Source organism: Engystomops pustulosus, chromosome 2 (assembly GCF_040894005.1).
Source record: "Engystomops pustulosus chromosome 2, aEngPut4.maternal, whole genome shotgun sequence".
Lineage (NCBI taxonomy): Eukaryota > Metazoa > Chordata > Amphibia > Anura > Leptodactylidae > Engystomops > Engystomops pustulosus.
Window position 1 is genome coordinate 146,362,722 of NC_092412.1, and position 23,773 is coordinate 146,386,494.

The following is a 23,773-nucleotide window of genomic DNA, read 5'->3' on the forward strand; positions in this document are numbered from 1 at the left end:
TAGCAAGAACAACTACAGAACAGCTTACTTTTTCAAAGATCACTGTACAAAATGAAAAATTCACCCTGATTGGTTGCTAAGGGTAGCAACGACCGTTTTAGGCAGTTTCCATATGTCTACTTTTAGATAATGTAAGTTCAATGTTAAATAAAGGTTCTAAAGCCTGAACAAGTAATATGCCTTGTTATATAAAGGATTCATTCAAGGTGTCATGTTGGTCTAACAGTTGTCATTAGCATTGTAATGCATTCATGTAGAGATACTGAAGACATGTACTTGATGTTTAGAAATGTCAAACAGGTACTGTATAGTCATGATCCAGCTTCAATCACAGATAATAAGCAAAACATGATGTTAAGCTTGGATTATGGGTATGTTTCAACTGGCAATATTATTATAATTGTAGCAGTTTGTTTAGCTAAATGTTTGACTACTCCCTGCATTGACAAAGACATGGCCTGCAGGTGCTTTACTGACTTTTATGGGAAGGCAAAAAATGTAAAACTGGTCAAGCCTGCATACCAGGGCTTCCTACATATGGAAAACTTGGAATACTTTAAAGGGGTATTTTCGTCTGGGCACTCACATTCAGTTAATCACATTAATCTACCATATGTATACATTTCTTCAATTAGATGTCATTAAAAAAATGTTCCTGTGTGAAGATAATTTCTCATAAATTTAGCCATGTTGTCCATTAGAAACCAGACTGTATCCACGGATACGACCACCTCTGCTGGAGTGGTTGCACAAGGAAACAAAAAGTTTCTGAATATTAAATGTCCGAGGAGTTACTCCATGTCCCACAGCCATACTGTGGTTAATAAACGCTGTATCCATGTGGTCAAGCAGGGCTCAATAGTGCATGTCTGGCCACCGCTGCCAAAATGTGAGTTGGTCGTATCCGAGGAAGCCATCTCGTTTCTAAGGGACAACATGGCTCCATTTATGAGAAGTTATCTTCACACAGGAACATTTTTTTTTAATAACATCCAATTGAAAAAATGTTTACAAATGCCAAATTAATTTAATTCAATGTGAATGCACAGATGGGAATACCCCTTTAAGGTTCATGTCATTGTTGGGGGTACAGGGTAGGAAAGGATGTCAAAAAAGATCATTTTGCCAATTGAGAAAGTCTGCATTCAGTCCAAGTGAAACCAAAAATAATCACAGATTTGTAAAACGGGTATTTGTGTCATCAAAATGTCACAAGGAAAAGTTTTAAAGTTCTTCAATGGCATGATGTCTGTGGAGAAATCTATTATTTTTATTATTATTAATGATGCCTCTGAACAGCACAGTGAACAGAGGATCAAACATATGGCCATGGCTTGCTTCATTAAAAGACTTCTCGTTATTTTGATCTCCACTGTTTATTTTTCTCATTGGGGACATATTTCTTTAATTGTTGTTTTAATTTTCTCATGTCTAATTGACAAAAGATCCAGATGGACTAAATCTTCATGGTTTCAGTATATATTACGAAGAGATATGGACCATTTATTTGTCTATTAACACTATAAACGGATGAGAAACTTCATCTGTAGATGTAGACTCAATGTTTAACCTCTCAGCTGCCAGTCAATTAGAATCTGTAGGGTGAAGGTTTCCTCTTCTTTACACTTGTTTTGCATTCATTTTATTATTAAAATTTTTTAGGGGTCTACATATTAGCCATTTAGTTCTGATTGAATGAATTGAAAGAATGCGTGTGCAATACCATTAGTAAGCTGATACTAACCTTAAAAGAGGATATTTATGTTCCACGTGGTCATATATAATGAATCAGTTATTAATTAAGTAATCACCTGAGTCCCTGTTAGAGTTTATATATGTGGTATATATTGTATGCATTATATATACTGTATTTATACATAGTATATATTGTATGCATTATAAATACCGTATTTATACATGGTATATATTGTGTACATTATATATACTGTATACATGGTATATATTGTATACATTATATATACTGTATGGTCATACAGTTTATATGGTAGAAATAAACAGAACTGGGTGTTGGACCAATGCATATGTTATAGCAGTTGGAGGATCACTTCTCTCATTCTGCATTATTATTTTCACAGGAGGCATCTTTGAGTTTCTGGAAGGACCCACTGGTCAGCTCGTCAGTGCAGAAGAACAAGCCTTTAGATTTGCTGCAAACATCATCAACAGAAATCGAACATTGTTACCAAACACAACACTGACCTACGATATTCAGAGGATCAACCTATACGACAGTTTCGAAGCCAACAGGAAAGGTCAGAAAAAGTTAGAGTATGCAATCTGCTAAAACGGATGTCATTTAGAGTATTTAAGGTTAATACAACTAGATGCCATTTCAATACAAATTCACCATATGTTTTGGAGCAATTCCTTTACATTTTCTAAACACTTCTAATCATATTATTATAGCAAAATGTAGTTGTTACAGTCTAATACTAGTTTATGTGTCATAAAAAAACAATAGGCAAATTGCTTAGTCATTTAGGTATATTTGATAGTCTAGATACCTAATTACTAGGGAATAGGTGATGTTGGATATACAAACTGAAGTGAGGTAGCCAGGGGATATTACTAGGAACAGAGCCCTGCACTACAAGGTCAATCTAAATAATTGATGGATTGTGAAGGAGGGTCACTAAAATAATGAATTCACCTATTAATGGGCATCCATGCATTTATGAGCATCTATTTATCTATCTATTGTACATGACATGTGAACTTGTTCTACAAGGGGGGTTTCTGCAATACCTAAAAAGTGGTCTCTGATTTGTGTTGCAAGTCAGAATTTGGTCCTGCAGTTATCCTTGTTGATTTAACCAAGACGTGTTCAATGGTCAAGTTATTACCTTTTCAGACAGTCATTTCATAGACAATTTATGAGTGCGTTGACTATTGTGGCCAAGGCTAAGCCGATAAAAATTGATCTCTTGCTTCCATGGGTTGAAATTGCCCATAACAGACTCAGAGTAAATTATATATTTTGTCTACATAGTCCTTAATGTACAATACCAAATACCAATGCCTCAATAAAAATTGTCATACAAACTGAGAGCACTGTATTTAAAGAGGACCTGTCACCCCCAAAAAGACCCCCACCAAATATGTCCCCCATAATCCTCTCCCAACCCCTTTCTAGAAATGACATTTTTAAAAAATATTTAGATTGGCAAAGTTAGTTTTAATCGATTCAACCTCTTACCAAATAAGAGGTCGAATCCTTGTATCCTGTCCCCCAGGACGGATTCGATTAAAACTAACTCTGCCAACCTAAATTTTTTTTAAATGTCGTAGCTAGAAATGGTCTGGGGAGAGGATTATGGGGGACATATTTGGTGGGTGTCTATCTGGGGGTGAAAGGTCCTTTGGTGGGGGTCTTTAATGTATGTACTTTTGGGTAAAAATAGCTGGAGTAAAAAGTAATTATTTAAAAATTTAATAAGTATTGGAATGATGGTTTGTATTTTATTCTCAAGAAACAGGCAAATCTTTTTGCTTTTGAATGCCTGTTTATAGTTTCGAACTATTTATTTAATATTTTGCTATATATGTGATTACTGTATATTACTATGCTCGTTACATCGGATAGATGCTAGATAATTTAAGAGCTGCTGAATCAGTGTCTGTTCTAAAGTCAAAATGACATAAACTGGTGTATATAAAGAAGAGGCCTCCACATGATGCTGATTCACTGTACCCACTTCCTCCACTACTTTACTCCCTCATTAGAGTTAGAATAGAATAGTAATTTATTTATCTTGGCAGGAAAATTATTTTGTACAGTACGGCTCCTTTCATATTACAATTCAGATCAAATAGAATACATATCAAATATACATTCACAAAAACTTTAAATTTGGGAACGGAGTAGGGGGGACCATGAGTAGGTAGGGGTTTGGGGATTAGGTAAATGCTTCTTACTAGCCACAAGTTGCTTGTAAAGTTCAATTGTTTTTGGGATGATTGATCGTGAAATATTAGTGTCCCGCATTCCAATTGCCAATTGTTGTTGAATTATATAATGTAGCTGGTGTGTGTCACATTATTATATGTTGTCAAATTTGGTCAGACATCTGTCCTTCCACACCTTCTTAAATTGATTCTCCCACTGTGCACTGGGCTTTTCAGTTTATCTTCTGTAGCCTATTTATTTGCCTCTCAGCAAACAGCGGCAAAGTATATTATGCTCGCTGTTGTTGTTTCATAAAATATTTTTAGTACCTTGCTACGTATATATCAAAAGATTTCAGTTTCCACAGCAGGTACAACCTAGACATCACCATCTTTTACACTTTGTTGCTTTTCATTTTTTAGTCCATCATGTCATTGATGATCACACCTAGGTACAGATAAGTGGACCTGAACTTTAAGTTTGGGACTGGGGTTTGGGCGCATTCCGTGCATAGTTACTAGCCATAGCTGTGATTGGCCCGGGTTATCCTGGTAAATTTATGGCCAATAGACCAGGGGTTTCTCTGGCAAATTGATGCCCTAGGCTATTAGCTATTGGGCCCTATTTATTGGCTAAATATTAAAATTAGCCAAAATGTCATTTAGCTATAATTTCATTTTACCAGTATTGCTTTCTTTTGATTTATTTTGTTTCATGAAATTTAATTTTATCTATTTTGTACAACATTGTTTCTTTGTTGCAGCGTGTGACCAGTTGGCTCTTGGAGTTGTTGCCATCTTTGGACCATCACACAGTTCTTCATCCAACGCTGTCCAATCTATTTGCAATGCACTAGAAGTGCCTCATATTCAGGTCCGATGGAAGCATCACCCGCTAGATAACAGAGACTCCTTCTATGTAAACTTGTACCCAGACTATGCCTCTCTTAGTCACGCCATTCTGGATCTTGTACAATTTCTGAAGTGGAGATCAGCCACAGTGGTCTATGATGACAGCACAGGTATGGCCATAACACTGTGAAAATTAGTTATTTATTTGCATCATGTTTTTTTTCACTTAACACTTACAGGAACAATAATTACTACCATTTGTATGAGTGAAGTTAAAGATAGCAAGATATTTTCATCTGCTGTATCAATGATTTTATGTGTAGAATGTCTTGCTTCCTGTTGCTAATGAAAGCAAGAAGAAGACCTACATGAAGGTGAGTTTTTAGTTTAATTTTTTATGTGCTGAGCATACTGGGGGCTGGCTATATACTGGGTCAGGGGCTGGCTGGGTATATACTGGGGTCAGGGGAAGGGGGCTGGCTATATACTGGGCAGGGTCTTACTTTATACTGAGGAAGGGGATAGTCAACTATATACTGGGGCATGGGGCTAGCTATATACTGGGGCTGGCTGGCCATATACTGGGGCAGGGACTGTCTGGCTATATACTGGGTAAGTGGCTGGCTATATACTGGGGCATAGGCTGGCTATAAACTGGGACTAGCTGGCTGGCTATATACTGGGGGGCATGGGAAGACTGTCTGGCTATATACAGAGGGGTAGGTGGCTGGCAAGCTATACACTGAGGGGCTGGTCAGCTACATACTGGGGGTGGAAGGGGAATGGCTAGCTATATACTGGGTGGAGGCTGTGACCAATGCATTTCCCACCCTAGGTATGCACTCAAAACAATAGGTTTTCCAAGTTTTATGTGGTAAAATTAGGTACCTTGGCTTATATTCAGGTTGGCTTATACTGTATATGTAGTGCTTTTATTTAATTTTGTATTATTGGTTATTCTTTTTGGTTTTATATGTATTTTATATATTTTAATTAATATTGATTATTTATCACTTTGAGTTGCCATCCAACTAGTGCGTTCACATCCATAAACTTTATTTTGAAAAATATTTTTGAACACATCTTTATTATTACTTTTAAGATTCTTATTTAGGTCTCTTCGATGTTTTCTTCTCAGTAGCAACCTCTGCTAGCTGACATGGGTTAGGAACATTGTGAAAGATTAATGCTTTGATTTACCTTGCATTGGTCCCCCTTGGCTTCTATATACAGAGCAGTAGCCCAGCAAAGCCTAGATGCCGCTCAGATAAGAGCGTTGAGCAGCATCTCTGAGGGAACAGCCATTTCTTCCTGTAATGTAAAGCATAGCAAAATTTGAAAATTTTATTCATGTATTTCCAAAATGTTTTGAAGACATTTTTGCTGTGTAACATTATGTAGTGGTTTTTGCATCACTCAAACGATGTTCTGTGTACCACAAGTCCCACAAAGACCAAATTGTTTTAGTCCAGCAAGGCTGCATGTTGGAGTTTTAGAGTATTTATTGTGCTACCTGTTTTTATACTATTTGGATTTTACCAATGATTCAATTTAGCATGGGATTTGGTTATGGCCAGACATGTGCCCCTATCCCCCTTTGTTCACAGTCTTTCTGTTCTGTGTATATACAAGTGAATTTTTATTGTATATATAAAATTTTTTTTTATAAAAATTGGACTATTGCTTGAGTATACCCCGACTCAAGTTTCCAGTTTATTAGAGCACCAGAAACCTTCTATTGCCCTTCCTGGGCCAAGGAATATAACTTCATCCGATTTTCTTCATTGCCTGGTACAGAGTAAACTGATTCCTGGAGAGTTTCCTGGCAGTTTTTTTTTTTAATTCTGTGCCTCTGAGTTCTCCATTATTAGTGTTTGGCATTTCTAATACTACACATGTCTGATCTGGGGGTCTTCAGTTTTATACTCTGCTTTGCAGGTCTCTGGCATTTAATCTCTGCTCTGTGTTCTCTAGTATAATATGTTTGCTTTAATGTCTTTAGTATTAGTGTCTGCTTTGGGGGAAGATATTTCTAGTATTATTATCTTCTTCAGGTAATCTCCATTATTAATGGAGTATAGAGATTCTATGTAACATGACCCTTTCTTGAGCTTCTTTCCATCTTGCCAGTATTTGTGATTTCACAAATATCATTTTTCCATCAACTCAGGAAAACTGCACATAATTTAGGGCAAAATTCAGCTGAGATTTTATAGTAAAGTAAATTAGTAAGGATGAAGGGAGGATAACACAAGGTAAGTAAGTGAAGAAAGAGGCACTTTGTTCTGGCAAGATATATTATAAAGTTATTTACATTCACTTCTACTAGTGATTTGATTAAAATTTAGTGACCATTTTAGTGTTTTTGAAGCTGATGTATCTTACAATGTCTTGTCATTTATTCTTGATATTTTTCATTGCAGCATGGATACATATTCTTTAATATATATGCTTGTTTAATATTTTACCATATGTAAATATGTAAAGTGTACCATTTTCTAACAGCTAAAGCAATGTTTAACTTATATGATTTCCTACATTTAATAATTTTTAAATTGCTCTTGTAGGTCTTATCCGTTTGCAAGAACTCATTATGGCACCTGCCAGATATAACATCCGATTAAAAATTCGCCAGCTCCCTCCAGAGTCTGAAGATGCCCGACCACTTCTGAAAGAGATGAAGAGAGGCAGGGAATTCCGCATTATCTTTGATTGCAGTCATGTCATGGCAGCACAAATCCTAAGGCAGGTAGGTACAGAAAAGAAATGCTTTGTTGGCTTTGTATTCTTTCCAGCAATCCTGGCTTGATTAGCGACTTGTGGTGCTACTGTTTTTGATTTACTCTTGAACTGTACTACTGCTTATTAATTTTCACACCGATGGCCCAGTGGGATTCATCACATCTCTCCATATGTTCAGTGTCGTTCATTAGCAAGTGTTAATCTCTGTCCTTTCTGTTACCTGGTGTATGCTCAATCAATATTCCACACAGAGACTTAGGTAATTGTATTTCCTTAATTCTATGTTTTCTTCATGAACCTTTCCGTTATTTAAACCAGGTTGCTTATTAGATTACAGCTTTCTCACTATAATAGCAGAACCACCTCCGCTTTGTGCTATGTTAACCATGTTCTCTGTGGAATATATTCTAGAACTTTTAGAAGGTATTGATAACAAATAATTCACATATTGATAGAGTTAAGTAATAGGGCAAAAGTAGCTAAATTTATTGTATTCAGAGTGAATCCACTTTGCACACTGATGCAGGATCTGACCTTGAAATAATAATAATTCCTTAATAATAATTCCTTTATTTATATAGTGCACACAGACTCCGCAGCGGTACATAGAGCTTTCCAAATCAGTCCCGGTCCCTAATAGGGCTCACAATCTAATCGACTTACTAGTATGTTTTGGAATAGATTTTTATGGTCCCCTTTTCCTAAAAGGTTGGTTTAAAAATATGCTAACAGCCTGCAGAATTACTGGTAACATTTAATGCAGACAACGCGTGCATCACCGGCTAGTGATGATCTATGGCAAAATGGCGGCATACATGCTCCCCTGGCCCATTTATAGAGTTAACACCCATGAACGATGCTAGCACGTACTTCTGACATTTGTTCTTTTTTAAGCATGCACCATATGGGATATTTAATATACCAAGCATTTAGGCAATATTCTACGTGTTTGTGAATTTGCTTGTTTATGTTTGTGGAACTTCTAGGGTTCATTGGAATTACATTTTTTGACACCTTTTTTAAATACTCTTTACTATTTTGTAGGCTCTGTAGGGTGTTTTCACCCTAAGTAGTCTGATGGCTCAATCAATATATATACGACATTTAATGGACAGCCATGGAAGCTCCAAAGATGGGGCATTAATTGATGTCAAAATGGCCCATACCCTGCTGTTGAAGTGAAGTGTCAAATGTTTAACACTTAAATGTTTAAGACCTGCTATTGTTTGCAGTTGTTAATAGCAACGGTCTCTATGGAGCTGGAGCTGTAAGGTGGTTTAAGGATCCACTGTTTAATGTTGATAATGGTCATAGTTTATCTGTTCCCCCTCCTTGTACTGCAACCTATTCCTTTATCACACACTGGGAGGAATTTAACAATGTGTATCAGGTTCCACCAGTCTCTGCTATATTTACCAGTATGACAATGAATTCTGGAGCGGTATAAGACTGCCGGTTTAGAATTCATTTAGAATTGCTTTTAGGTGGTCTAAACTGTGCGCCAGAATTTTTGGTGCACAAAATTTTTCTCGCTGTGAGGCCAAGCCAACTTTTCCCCCTTGATTGAAAAAGTCAGAAAAGTGGCAAAAAAATGTCTAAAAGCCCACAATGAAAAAATGTTGTTTGAATTTTTCATTTTTAAACTTGTACTGCTGCCATTTCCCTTTATAATACTTTGGTCACAGTTCTGGGCTTGTACCTGAGTTTTTGGCAGTTTTTGTACCTGAGCAATATTGCTTTAGAACACGTCTCATTATTTAAACCAATGTTTATGAATAATTTCTCCTATAATACTGATATACTTATTTTGCAGGCTATGGCAATGGGAATGATGACAGAATATTATCATTACATCTTTACTACACTGGTAAGGCTCACAATTTGTATTTGTTATTGATGTATATTATGTCCTCTATTACTACTTAAAGGAAACCTACAATTTAGAATGGTAGGGGTAAGCTGTAAGTACCGAGCACCAGCTCAGGGTGAGCTGGTGCCGGTACTTACTATCGTTAGTGTTATAAACCGCGGTACTTACAGCTTACCCCTACCATTCTAAATGGTAGGTTTCCTTTAAATGTTGAATCTTGTTATGAGCATGAAAACTTTTCATTTGAGACTTCTAGTGGGGATAATACATAGTACACACACTGAATTAGTGTATGTTAAGGCACAGTAATTCTAGTCACATTTTTGACAACTTTATTTCACATTTAAGACATTTTCTGTACATTTCTTGAAAGAGACCATAACACATCAGAAATAGGGCTGCAGCTTAAAATGCCGAACATGCCCCACAAGTGCATCAAAATTATGTGACAACATCTTTGCATAAAGCAAGCGACCATCAGGAGGCGTGGAAAGTGCACTAAATCTGTCTTCCAGTAGAAGCTATTTCTGCATTTGTAGTTCATGTAGTAATGAGTTATGAGTGAATGGCAGTGTTCAGTAATATCTGAAATGAGTCACAGAAATTAATTCCATGTGGAGACATTGGTGACTTGAAACTGGCTGTCAATATTATAGATGATGTGTACATTTATGATTATCTTCATATTATTCCATGTATACATAAGATTTTTTTTTTCACCTACCTTCACGGAATATGATTAGTGTACATATATAAACAATTTGTGGTAAATACACATATAAGCTGAACAAATATACTGATGTAGAAATTACCTCATTGGCTCCAATTCTTTCTCAGCAATGCAACCTCAGCAAACATAATAAGCCCCATTTTTGAAGTTTTTCATATTTTATGCCATTGCTATTTTACATACAGTATTCCCAATATTACTACCCCCTCCCCAGTGGTGTAAAAATAAGAAAGAATTTATTTCTCTACCGGCCTCTGTTGGTATAGCAAGGCTCAGTGGTGATGTCACATCAACAACGCTCAGGTGCTGAGCCTTGAGGGTTGCACAAGCGCCAGCTTATGATAAATACCGCCCATTGGCTATAGTAACCAATCAAGGCTCAGAGCTCATATTAGTGATATGTGGCAACACAGATACTAATCTTTGATTGGTTGCTAGAAGCTGAGCGGTAATTGGTTGCTAGCTGCCACAGCAGCAGCAGACAATGGTTTCTGTAGATGGTGGTTAATAAGTGTATTTTGGGAAGCGCATGGGTGAAAAAGTCTATATTCCATGAGTCACAGAGATGCTGTGCAAAATTTGGTGTAAACGCGGTGGTGCAGATTCGTTTAGTGGACATACTCACACACATACACTCCGCATTTTAGATTAGATGAATCAGACTTTAACCAAATAGATACTGCATTTCTATCTGGTGTTGCCATACTAAAATCCCTACTTTGATAATCTTTAAGCTTATAGTAAGAAAAAAAATATAAACAGAATAAAATAAAACAATTAATATTCAGTGCATGATCTCCAAAAATTAATATTTTGGTGTTGATGTATCATTTTGATTTTTGATGTACTTGAGGTTTTAATATTTTTTTTACATATTCATGTCCATTTTATGGACTCCTCGATTGGCATTGATTGGAAGGGCAATCCAAAAAAAGAAATTACATATCATATCATTGATCTCTGCACAAGAGGTCCTGTATGTGTGGTCTCCTAGCTACAACAGACCCCCCTCGTATTCAGTAATACTGTATAGGCTGGCATTATTTGCTGGCCAACATCACAACTATCTATATGTCTAGTGCACAGAGATAGTCCAAGCTTGTTCTGTTTTCGTTACTCATTCACCAGGAACCTTTATCTTGCCTCTAGAGCTAGATAGACTTTGGCCCACATTTATAAAAACTAGAGCCCGGGGAGTGTGCAGAGTGCACCAGATTCATCAAAACTGGTACATGGCCTTCATTAATCTGGTGCACTCTGCACTGCTCTGAAAGTGTGCACCATTTTTTGGTTCACTTTGTTCATGCTGCAGAATTGTGGCACACATCAGTAAGTCGGACACAGTGCAACCGCAAAAAAAACTGGAGCAGACCTTTTAAGAATGGCCCAATGTATTACAAAGCTCTTATGTCATAGAATAGCATACAGTTAGTGTGTTACTGTAACCTAAATTTGTATTTTTGAACCTCTTTTAGCCATAGAAGTGTTCCCTTTGCATCTTGATCATTTAATTTTGTCTATTTTCGAATTTACAGGTAACAAATATATTGTAGAGATGTCCTTTGTGAGGACATAATAAACATATGAAACATGAAAAATGTTAAAAGTAGCTGAGTTCTGTGTACTCTACCTATACAGGTGGATTGATAGTTTTTCTATGTGTCATTATGTAAACAAGGAAGACTATGAGAAAATATGTTGATAAGTTTTCCAGAATGTGATATGGAAAACCACACCTCTTTTGCTGCCTTGTAATGCAGTTCCCTTGACATCAAGCATGACTTTTGGGAAGACCAAAAGTGGGAATTAAACCAAATAATTAAATAATAAAAAATAAATCTATTCCAGTTGGGAACGGATTCCCAACTGTAGACAGCACTGTTTCAATTTGACTGCATCTTTTCAGTGTTTGGCAGAGTTAGAGGCTTTTGACTAGGGTCAGGGATTTCAAGTTCTTCTTTTGGACCTATTCTGGCACATTTACTTACCCAGTCCAGTCGCGATTACCCAGTCTGCCGGGATTCACTAAGGTCCGTGCACCCGCTATCCACCAGGTGTCGCTGCTGCACCGAGAACCGCCGGAGTTCACCTGCTTCTTCCCGGCGCATGTAAGTGCTGATTTTGCGACAAAAATTCTTTTTTAAATTCTGCGGTTTTTCTGAATCCGTCAGGTTGTCTGACGGCCACGCCCCCCGATTTCTGCGACGTGAAAGCCGGCGCCGATGCGCCAAAATCCGATCCTGTGCACCAAAATCATTGGGAATCCCGACGAAAGTGCGCGATTCAGACCCTTAGTAAATGAGCCCCATTTTCTATTAAAGCAGACTTATAGGGGTTTGGAGAATTAGAGCCATTGATGCTCCTCTGCGGGATTAAAAGGATTCAAAAGAGGTGTGGTTTATCTTATACCATCCTGGAAAACTTAATTTCATATTTTCCCAGAATCCTCCAGCAGAGCATCAATGGCTGTATGTCTTTACAAACCTACAAGATGGCTTTAATTGGGAACGTCTCTGTAAGAAGCATTCTTACTTTCCAATCTTAGTCAAAAGCCTTTCACTCAGCCAAACCAGTTTCCTACACTGTATAAAAGTGATGCAACCACTTCAAAACAGTGCTGTCTACAGTTAGGAGTATGTTTCTTGTGGAATAAATATACTGGTTTGGTTTAAATCCCGCTTCATGTCATTAGGCTTCCTGAAAGTCATGCTTGGTGATAAAGGGGCTACCTTCCAAGGTAGCAAAAGAAGCATGGTTTTCCTTATTCCATCCTGTAAAGCTTATTTGCATATTTTCCCAAAATTCCCCAGGGGATCATCAATAGCTATAAATCTCCACACGCCTACAAAGAGGCCTTAATTGGCAAAGTCTCTGTAGGAGCACTCTTACTTGATGACCCAAGGAAGACTATCAATCATCATGTGTGGGTGGAGTAAGCAGAATCCTCCTTGTATTTCCAAGAAGTTATGTCAGGATATTATTTTTTACACTGTTAACCAATACTTTTCACAAGAAGGATTCCCACATGAATAAGAGAACACTAGAAAAGCACATTCTGTGAACTTCAAACTATTTTAGATTTATATTTAAAAATGGAAAACTAACTGACCAACCAATGCATTATTGGGCAGTGGTCAACCTCATGGTACCATTCAAAGGATACACAGGCATAAAAATACAATTTATTTTTAACAATGACAATTTTGTTTGGATCATTCTTTTAAGTTGATTGATTTTCTAATTCCAAATTTTCAATTAATCACCAGAAGATACAAATGTTTGATCAGATACCTAATATCATGTCTACACTGTCTAACATATATTTATGCTCTCGCCATACACTTTCATGTTTATGCTTGAACTAGCCTATGTCAGAAAGAAGCATTTATTTTTGCACTGTTTTGTATTTCATCCTTTAGCAGTTCATTTTTCATTTCCTTTTTAATTTCTATCTCCACATGATAGAAGCAGAAATGTTAAGAACAACGCACTACGCAATATCCATTTAATTTTTTCTTTAAGGAAGTTCAGTTCGTAAGAAAAATAAATTGTCGACAACCAACACATTTGTGTTGATTATTATCTATTCTACTAAGCTGGGGGGAAATCTTTTATTAATTATGGATTATGCATTTAATGTGTAGGTATGCCCAGAGGTAGGGAAAGAAGGGAGGTGAAATAAATGAGTAGATAAAAAATCTCTATTAGCGCTACTGGTGGGTAGTGACAGATATATTGCTGAACTGATGTTATAATGCAGAGTTCCTTCAGGCTGTGTTCTTAGCTTGTTCTGTGTTCTCCTAGGATACAGTGGTACAAGGCCCTGGGGAACCTAATGAATTGGCCTATTACTCCATCCTGTAAGCATACTCTGGAGTCAAAGCCTCCCCCTAGATTTACACTTGCCTCTGCAAAATGCAAGGTATTGCTAAATCCTATTGGTAAACACAAAATTATTTTGAAGACTTTCAAAGAGACAGCTCCTTCTTTCCAGCAGAGCAGTCACTACCTTTGGACAATATCTCAGAGTGCTGTTCAACCTGCCGATTATTAGAGAAAAATGTATATGTGTGCATGGGACCTTAGAAACCCCTAATTTCTTCCAACAGCTGAAGTTAGGAGCTTTCAATCTAAATATACCTCTGAAAATTTTGGTTCAATTTCCTCCTATCGTGTTTCATATTATTAGATGAGCTATGCAGGCAGCCACGGTTCTGGACCCTAGTTAATACTTTCAATACATTTGTTTTAGAATTCTATCCATCTGTCAAAGGGAGCCGGGCAGGTGCAACCAAATATAGTATAAAGTTCACTGAAATTGCTGAAATAAATGCATCAAAAAATAATTACCCTTAAACACATAAACCAAACAATTAGTTAGTACCCTGCCCCCCCCCCCCCAAAAAAAAAGACAGTCCCTAAAAATAAGACCTAGTGCAATTTTTTCAAGTTTAGAAATATAAGGCCTCCCCTGAAAATAAGACCTAGGGGCAGTCATTGCTACAGCTACCCCACGCCATACATTAGTATTAATAGATCATTTAGATACAGCAAGAGATTAGGGTTTGAAGGGAGACTGTTTGAGGTGCGAAAAAAAGTCACAAATATGCACACCATGAACAGGCTCAAAAAATAAAGAAAAAGGCAAGCCAATTGTTTGATACTTCACCCAGTGTTTCTAATCAAAGTATCATATGCAAACAAATTTCATCAAACTGCTACAGATGCTACGAGCATACACAGTTTTGCTTATTGAAAGCACAGCATGGCTACATTATGACTACCCATTACATGACATGACTACACCCCTTCCATTTTCCCAGGGTACATGCACCACAATTTGGAAGCAGACATCTTATATTACTTTGCTCCTTTTGAATTTCCATTAAGCATGGCACAGAGCATTGCTAATAAAGAAACTGGAGGATAAAAGGTAACTCCGAAGAAATTTATCAAAAAATGTCTCAAAGATTTAAAGTGATGGTTCCAGTTATCATATTTAAACATGTACAATAATATTTTATTTAACCATTAAATATGGGATCATTGTATTAATAGGTTAAAAGAGAAATACTGTTTATAGTACTATATGATTGAATGTAATTTTTACAGTTCTTGTTATCTGTAACTATTCTGTATTCTTGCAAAATTTACTCTTAACTCCAATAAAAGACAAATAAGAAATCTCTACTAGTAAGTAGTGACAGATATATTGCATTTGTGACGTTTTAATGCAGAGTTCCTTCAGGCTGTGTTCTTAGCTTGTTCTGCGTGCGTCTAGGATTCATTGGTACGAGGCCCTGGGGATCCTAATGAATTGGCCTATTATGTTATACTGAAAGCATCTAAATGCTCCCAAGTCAACACTCAGTACTTTGTGTCAACATTTGGCTCTGTAAAATGCAAGTTTTTGCCAAAAACCAAGGTTGCATACAGTTCAGTGAATCAAACACTGGCAGATGGTGCTCAACAAATGGCTGTTCAATGGTTTCAGGAATAGGGGTTTATCCCCTTAATTTCAAGGAAAAATTTAGTCTTAGAAATTATGTTATGTGGCAAATCTAGCATTTGGTCAGTAAATATAGGATAAATTTCATGCCTTTGAAGCAGATCATATCGAATTGGTGTGAGGATGTAATAAATATTTACTGTTATCAAATTAACAGAGAAAGGAGATATGTGGATGAACTTTACACCTTTGTTGGCCACTTTAGCTGATTTTTTTGTACTGTATGTGTGTAAGTGTAGGGGCAGGATATTATTGCTGCATTGTAGTGGTAGTCGAGTAAATGAGAAGAGAGTCTAGGGGACAGAGCATAGCATGACTAAAAAGGGGCTGGAGCTCTCTCTACATGTGTTACTTTCTGCATTTGGCCTAACTACCACAAATGGTAGAGAAGTGCAGGAATGCATACCATTAGTATGCAATGTGTCTTCCTCAGGTTTCTCCCTAGAAGAAGCTTAGGCCGGACCCAGCTGTATTAATGTATGCATGCGCCCATTATTGTTATCAGCGCCCTGTTTTTATTCTTACTGTCCATGACCAGGTCCTTCCAGGACCTTAAGAATGTATTCATTAATACTACCATAAGGTTGTGTTAGGTAGATTGGTAGATGGACAGCAAGAGATCACATGATGAACTTATAATAGATGTATATTGGTAAGTTTCCTATTATACTGCTCCACACACGTAGGGTACATTCATACAAACGTATGTTAGCAAACAGCCACGCGCAAGAGAGAGGAGTGACCACTGCTCACCCCTCCTCTTTCCATAGAGAAGCAAATGGCTGGATCACAGCAAAACATAGGCCTGGACAGAGTGCAGTTAGAGAACATGTACTCACTCCACCATGACCGGGTACCGCAGGCGTCAAGGGGGACTGGTATCCGGCCACAAATGGTGCAGCCAGATATTGGTCCACATTATGTTCCTCTGAATGTACCTTTACACTTACATTACAAAAATGTGAGGTAAAGTGGCCAACCCCTTTATAGATACATATTAGTGAAAAATTACAACTTACAAAGCCTTTCAAAGATTGCACACATTTGGGCCCACATTTATTAAAGTGTTTGCACCAGTTTTCGAATGTCGAATGAGAAAACTGCTTGCACATGTATTTATGAAATCTTTGCACCAGTATTGTGTTGTGGCTGCACTGTGCCACAATGTTAGGCAACTAAAGGGATGTTTCTGCAACTTTACATAATTGTGTCACATAATCTATGATAAAAAAAAAAATGGGTGCACACTTCCCGAGCTGTGCGCAGATTAATGAAGACTGTGAGCCAATATTCGATAATTTGGTGTACACTGCACATTGGTGATGTAAACTGCACCTAGTAGATCATTTTGTGCCATATTTATCTGGACCTGACCAGTCAACAGGAAGATATGGAACAGCACACCTGTATGTCTGCCATCCTATGTACTTTTAGAAGATAACAACTTTTTTATGCTGTGGTTATTAAGAAGTGATAGATAGTGATCCAATTTTCATAACTGAGACCATGCTAGCAACTATAGAAATTATTTCTTGCACTTCACCCCTCACATCTACACAATATATTATACAGTCATAAGTCATGCATTTTCAATGCACATGATATTTCATATCCCATATTTTATATACGGTAATTTTGTTAATGGAGTAAATAACAACAGTGGTCTTACATCTATTTTTGTGTGTAGATATCAGCCTTTGGATGTAGCCCTAGGGTATTTCAATGTCATTATCAAAGGGCAGAGAATTGGAGAAGCCCTTTTATGTTAGCAGTGTACTACACATCACTATAGCAATATGTAAAATGATTGATGAATTGAATCTTTCTATTCAGGAGAGAGCAGGTTAAAGGCTTTACAAATATATTTAGTCATTGCCCTCTTCTTCAGCTAGTGCCTGGGGATCAGAATCATGTCAAGCTTCTTTCTGATCTTAAAAGAATATATAGTTATCAAGGTACCAACCAAATGTCTGTAAACACTGGCTTTTGCTTGGCTTTTGGAATATCCTGAAAAACTGTTGGATCTACAGTATAGTTTGTGTATAGATATTTCTACATGCTTCATATGTTTGAACATGTGACTCAAAGAGGGTCATTTATATTATCTCTGTTAGTTTTGGCTTGCTTTTGCCTCTCTATTTTCATCTGCTACTTTGGTATTTTATCAATCTCACTTTTTCCTTGTGTTAAATGGGTTTTTCTTTTTAGATCTCTCTTTGAAAATTTTTTTTAAAATGTCGCACTAATGTCTCAAGTAATTTCTTTCCAGTTTCCCTTAAGTATGGTTTAGTTTTTTGCACCAAAAAATGTTGCAAATTTTAGACAATTTAAAAAAAATGAATGTCATTTGCACATCTGGAATAGAAAATAAATGTGTCTTATTGACTTTAAAAGAAAGTCCAGCAGACATTTCAATATGTCCCCAAAAACGCACAAAAATTGCAATGCGCCCAAAAAAGTCACAAAAAAGAAAAAAAAAACAGGCTGAAAGATAAAGATAAATGACCCCCAATGTGTGCAGCTTTTCCTAATATTCAATGGCAAAGCTTTTTAGCATACCATAAATTTATATTGCCATGGCTTAATTTAATGGAGAAATAGATGTTTGCAACCAAATCAGTGCTTTAAACCCTGCTTTAAGTCTCCCATAGGCATTACTATCTCTTGGAGTTCGATATACCAAAGTTTAACTACTCTAACTGTAAAGAACCCTTCTTTAAATTGTTGTCTAAGTCACCTTGCTTTACAGTAGTTTGCTAGTACCAGAATACCCAAATCTTTAACTTTATGGTAGGTAGATGGTGGAGAAGATGCCACACGTCCAACCATAGCTGACAGATAAAGAAGGCTTCACTGTCTTCTTCGTACTATATTTGAGATTAATGCATTTAATGGAGTATACATTTACTTCCAGTTTTTGGATAATTCAAAGTTTGGCTAGGTTGGGTTCATTTGACATATGACAACAAGGGAGATTCTGTGCCTCATGATGGATATTTTACCTGTTGGTATTGCCGGCTCTAGAGGAACAAGGAGTAAGGTTCTTGATTTTTCTGCTTTTAAGTTTTAACATTGCACTTTTTTTTTGCTAATAGGATTAACAGTTTTAACATTGGAATACATGCCAAGTGCCTTTGCTTTGCCCTAGGAAAGTGTGAAGCGAAGATAAATGAGCATACTCTGTACTGTCTTTAAGAAACTAAGATATTTTAAGCCTAGTGGTTGCTATCACAATATACCCTGAAGAGGTTAACAGTTTCCTGCCCCTTTCTCAGTCATCAGGTTTCCTGAAATAGCAGATCTTTGTGTGATTAAACACAATAGCCAGACATCCATCTCAGCCAAGGAATGCATTAAGATGCATTTCTCTACTGTACCCTTCCACTTTGTGTCTGGCAACCCTACAAAGTTGGTTTCAGGCCAAGTATAATACTCTTTTGCTAGATTACTCTTGGGTATTGAAAACCATAAAGATTCAATTCTTCCTAGGAGTTAAATACAATAATGCAGGTATATTGTAGTTCATGCATGTATTTCAGCTTGTTACACAATACAGACAGATGTAGTAAACATTTCCAGGACAGCCAGAGTAATACAATTGGTTGTTTTATACATTCAGCCCTAGCAGCACTTGCTTGTTATTGAAATTTATGAGGGAATACCACCATTTTTTTTGTTGTTACATTAATCCAATCTATTTGGGTAATATTATGTTTGAAAATATAATTTAATATTTTCTGACTAAATGGGACTTTTTTCCACTGACTTCCTTTAATAATCTGTTGAAATACTAAATGACCTCTTGATTTTATCAACTCTGTGGCCCACATGTATCAAAAACAGTGCACCAATTTTATGGTATTCAAGCCATGGAAAAGTCTCAATTTCTGGCACACAGCCAGGAATTGTGATTTCTCCCCTCCGCCACTTTAACGTTAAGTGACCTTGATGGGGCTGGGAAAGGGGCAGGCCAAGGCGCTAGCTCTTGATGGTTTGTATTGTGAAAAATATCACTATGTAATAAAACAATTAGGAGATATAAAATTTCTACAGCAATAATAAACATGATTGAGTGGTACGGTTCTAAACATCTTTTCATGTTTATGTGCAGGACCTCTACGCATTGGACCTGGAACCATATCGCTACTCTGGAGTTAATCTCACTGGTTTCCGAATTCTGAATGTGGAAAATCCTTATGTGAGCACCATAGTAGACAAGTGGTCAATGGAACGACTTCAAGCTCCGCCCAAGCCAGAAACTGGCCTTCTGGATGGAGTAATGACGGTACGGATAATAGTTTCAGAGTACTAACTATTAGATAACAACTTAAAGGTGAAAGATATATAACATGACAGATTACTTTAAAATGGATCCCTGTTTAGTGATCTATGGAAACATGTGGATGAAGCACTGGTTACCATGACTGGCTGAACTTGTTCACCAGATGAGTTAACACACATTAGGACATGTTAACCAGTGCACATGTTGAGGTACACGGCAGGACATTTATCAGTGCTTGCATGCCAGTTTTTTTGGTGAAATGATCACAATGCCTTGCGAATCACCAGCCATTGTGATTATTTACCCCATGAAGGCATGAAGGGCGTGTGACAAGTGGAGAAACGGGTCAGTAGATAGTAAGAACTGTGCACTCGATATTGTATTTGACCACTCAAGCTGAGGCCGGAGCCTCTTGATTAGAGATGAGCGAACATGCTCGTCCGAGCTTGATGCTCGGTCGAGCATTAGGGTACTCGAAACTGCTCGTTGCTCGGACGAATACTTCGCCCGCTCGAGAAAATGGCAGCTCCCGCCGTTTTGCTTTTTGGCGGCCAGAAACAGAGCCAATCACAAGCCAGGAGACTCTGCACTCCACCCAGCATGACGTGGTACCCTTACACGTCGATAGCAGTGGTTGGCTGGCCAGATCAGGTGACCCTGGGATAGACTAGCCGCTGGCCGCGCTGCTCGGATCATTCTGTGTCTGGATGCCGCTAGGGAGAGAGCTGCTGCTGGTCAGGGAAAGCGTTAGGGTGTTCTATTAGCTTACTGTTAGGCAGGAGTGATTCTCAAAGAACCCAACAGCCCTTCTTAGGGCTACAATAACGTTCTACTTTTTTTATTTTAATTTGCATCTAGTACCATTTTGTGAGGAATTAGCAGGGGGACTTGCTACCGTTGTGTTTAGCTCTTAGTGGCACACATATCCATAGCAAAGACCGAAGTGGGAAAATTTAGTAGGGGTTGGATTTCAATTAGGCACTAACTCAGTGTCATCTCATCTGACAGTAGTGTGCTTTGATACTTGGCTAGAAAATAGCCATAGGAGAATACAAAGAGCTTACTTACGCATACAGTAGCGTTCTATATATTTGATTTCTGGTTGATCTGCTGGTGGCTGTACTTTCTGCAGTGCATGTACTAGCCAATTCTGAGCAATTTGTAGTGACGAGACTTGCGACCGCTGTGTTCTGCGCTTAGTGACGCACATATCCATAGCAAAGACCGAAGTGGGAAAATTTAGTAGGGGTTGGATTTCAATTAGGCACTAACTCAGTGTCATCTCATCTGACAGTAGTGTGCTTTGATACTTGGCTAGAAAATAGCCATAGGAGAATACAAAGAGCTTACTTACGCATACAGTAGCGTTCTATATATTTGATTTCTGGTTGATCTGCTGGTGGCTGTACTTTCTGCAGTGCATGTACTAGCCAATTCTGAGCAATTTGTAGTGACGAGACTTGCGACCGCTGTGTTCTGCGCTTAGTGACGCACATATCCATAGCAAAGACCGAAGTGGGAAAATTTAGTAGGGGTTGGATTTCAATTAGGCACTAACTCAGTGTCATCTCATCTGACAGTAGTGTGCTTTGATACTTGGCTAGAAAATAGCCATAGGAGAATACAAAGAGCTTACTTACGCATACAGTAGCGTTCTATATATTTGATTTCTGGTTGATCTGCTGGTGGCTGTACTTTCTGCAGTGCATGTACTAGCCAATTCTGAGCAATTTGTAGTGACGAGACTTGCGACCGCTGTGTTCTGCGCTTAGTGACGCACATATCCATAGCAAAGACCGAAGTGGGAAAATTTAGTAGGGGTTGGATTTCAATTAGGCACTAACTCAGTGTCATCTCATCTGACAGTAGTGTGCTTTGATACTTGGCTAGAAAATAGCCATAGGAGAATACAAAGAGCTTACTTACGCATACAGTAGCGTTCTATATATTTGATTTCTGGTTGATCTGCTGGTGGCTGTACTTTCTGCAGTGCATGTACTAGCCAATTCTGAGCAATTTGTAGTGACGAGACTTGCGACCGCTGTGTTCTGCGCTTAGTGACGCACATATCCATAGCAAAGACCGAAGTGGGAAAATTTAGTAGGGGTTGGATTTCAATTAGGCACTAACTCAGTGTCATCTCATCTGGCATAGTAGTGTGCTTTGATACTTGGCTAGAAAATAGCCATAGCAATAGGATAGCATTGTTTGGTTTTAAAAACTCAAAAAAAAAACAAAAAACACAAAAAAAAAAAAAACACAAAAAAAAACAAAAAAAAGTAAAAAAAAAAAATAAAGTTATAACTCTCATTTTAAAAATGTTTAACCCGAGGGCTAGGGGTAGAGGACGAGGGCGGGGACGTGGGCGTCCAACTACTGCAGGGGTCAGAGGCCGTGGTCCTGGGCGGGGTGAGACACCACCTGCTGATGAGGGAGCAGGGGAACGCCGCAGAGCTACACTCCCTAGGTTCATGTCTGAAGTTACTGGGACTCGTGGTAGAGCACTGTTGAGGCCAGAACAGTGCGAACAGGTGATGTCGTGGATTGCTGACAATGCTTCGAGCAATTTGTCCACCACCAGTCAGTCTTCCACGCAGTCCACCCATGTCACCGAAATCGCCACTCCTCCAGCTCCTGCACCTCAGCCTCCTCCCCCCCAGTCTGCCCCCTCCCAGGAAAATTTGGCATTTGAACCGGCATACTCTGAGGAACTGTTTTCTGGACCCTTCCCACAGTCACAAACCACTTGTCCGGTTGCTGCTGAGCAATTTTCCGATGCCCAGGTTTTCCAACAGTCACAGTCTGTGGGTGATGATGACCTTCTTGACGTAGTGGAAGTGTGTAAAGAGGTGTCCGACGATGAGGAGACACGGTTGTCAGACAGTGGGGAAGTTGTTGTCAGGGCAGGAAGTCCGAGGGGGAAGCAGACTGAGGGATCGGAGGATGATGAGGTGACAGACCCAAGCTGGGTTGAGAGGCCGGGTGAACACAGTGCTTCTGAGACGGAGGAGAGTCCTCGACCAGAACAGGTTGGAAGAGGCAGTGGTGGGGCCAGACGGAGAGGCAGGGCCAGAGCTGGTGCATCAGCGCCAAATGTGTCAACTAGTGAAGCTCCCGTGGCGAGGGCTCCTGCGGCGAGGGCTAGATCTTCAGAAGTCTGGAGGTTCTTTAAGGAAACACCGGATGACCGACGGACTGTGGTGTGCAACATTTGCCAAACCAGGCTCAGCAGGGGTTCCACCACTACTAGCTTAACTACCACCAGTATGCGCAGGCATATGAATGCTAAACACCCCACTCAGTGGCAACAAGCCCGTTCACCTCCGGCCGTGCACACCACTGCTCCTTCCCCTGTGTCAGCTGCTAGTCAGCCCCCTGCCCAGGACCCTGCCACAAAAACCCCATCGTCGCCTCCACGATCCTCCACAGCATCCACCAGCGTTCAGCTCTCCATACCCCAGACGCTGGAGCGGAAACGCAAATATAGTGCAACCCACCCGCACGCCCAAGCCCTTAATGTGCACATCTCCAGATTGCTTAGCCTGGAGATGCTGCCCTATAGGCTAGTAGAGACCGAGGCCTTTCGCAACCTCATGGCGGCGGCCGCCCCTCGGTATTCGGTCCCCAGCCGCCACTACTTTTCCCGATGGGCCGTCCCAGCCCTGCACCAGCACGTGTCAGACAACATCATCCGTGCCCTGACCAACGCCGTTTCTGACAAGGTCCACCTGACCACGGACACGTGGACGAGTGCTGCCGGGCAGGGCCACTATATATCGCTGACGGCACATTCGGTTAACTTGGTGGAGGCTGGGACCGAGTCTGACACTGGGGCTGCTCATATACTGCCGACGCCGAGGATTGCGGGGCCTACCTCGGTCC

General features: G+C 38.9%; 1 protein-coding gene across 1 annotated transcript in view; it reads left to right on the plus strand.

Moving 5' to 3' along the window:
- GRIK3 (glutamate ionotropic receptor kainate type subunit 3) overlaps positions 1 to 23,773 on the plus strand; it is a 337,694-nt gene that overhangs the window by 161,944 nt on the left and 151,977 nt on the right. Inside the window, exons 2-6 of the mRNA XM_072136786.1 lie at positions 2,097 to 2,273; positions 4,671 to 4,928; positions 7,326 to 7,507; positions 9,314 to 9,367; positions 19,721 to 19,894. Of these exons, the coding sequence (XP_071992887.1) occupies positions 2,097 to 2,273; positions 4,671 to 4,928; positions 7,326 to 7,507; positions 9,314 to 9,367; positions 19,721 to 19,894 (845 nt within the window). The remainder of the gene's footprint in view (positions 1 to 2,096; positions 2,274 to 4,670; positions 4,929 to 7,325; positions 7,508 to 9,313; positions 9,368 to 19,720; positions 19,895 to 23,773) is intronic.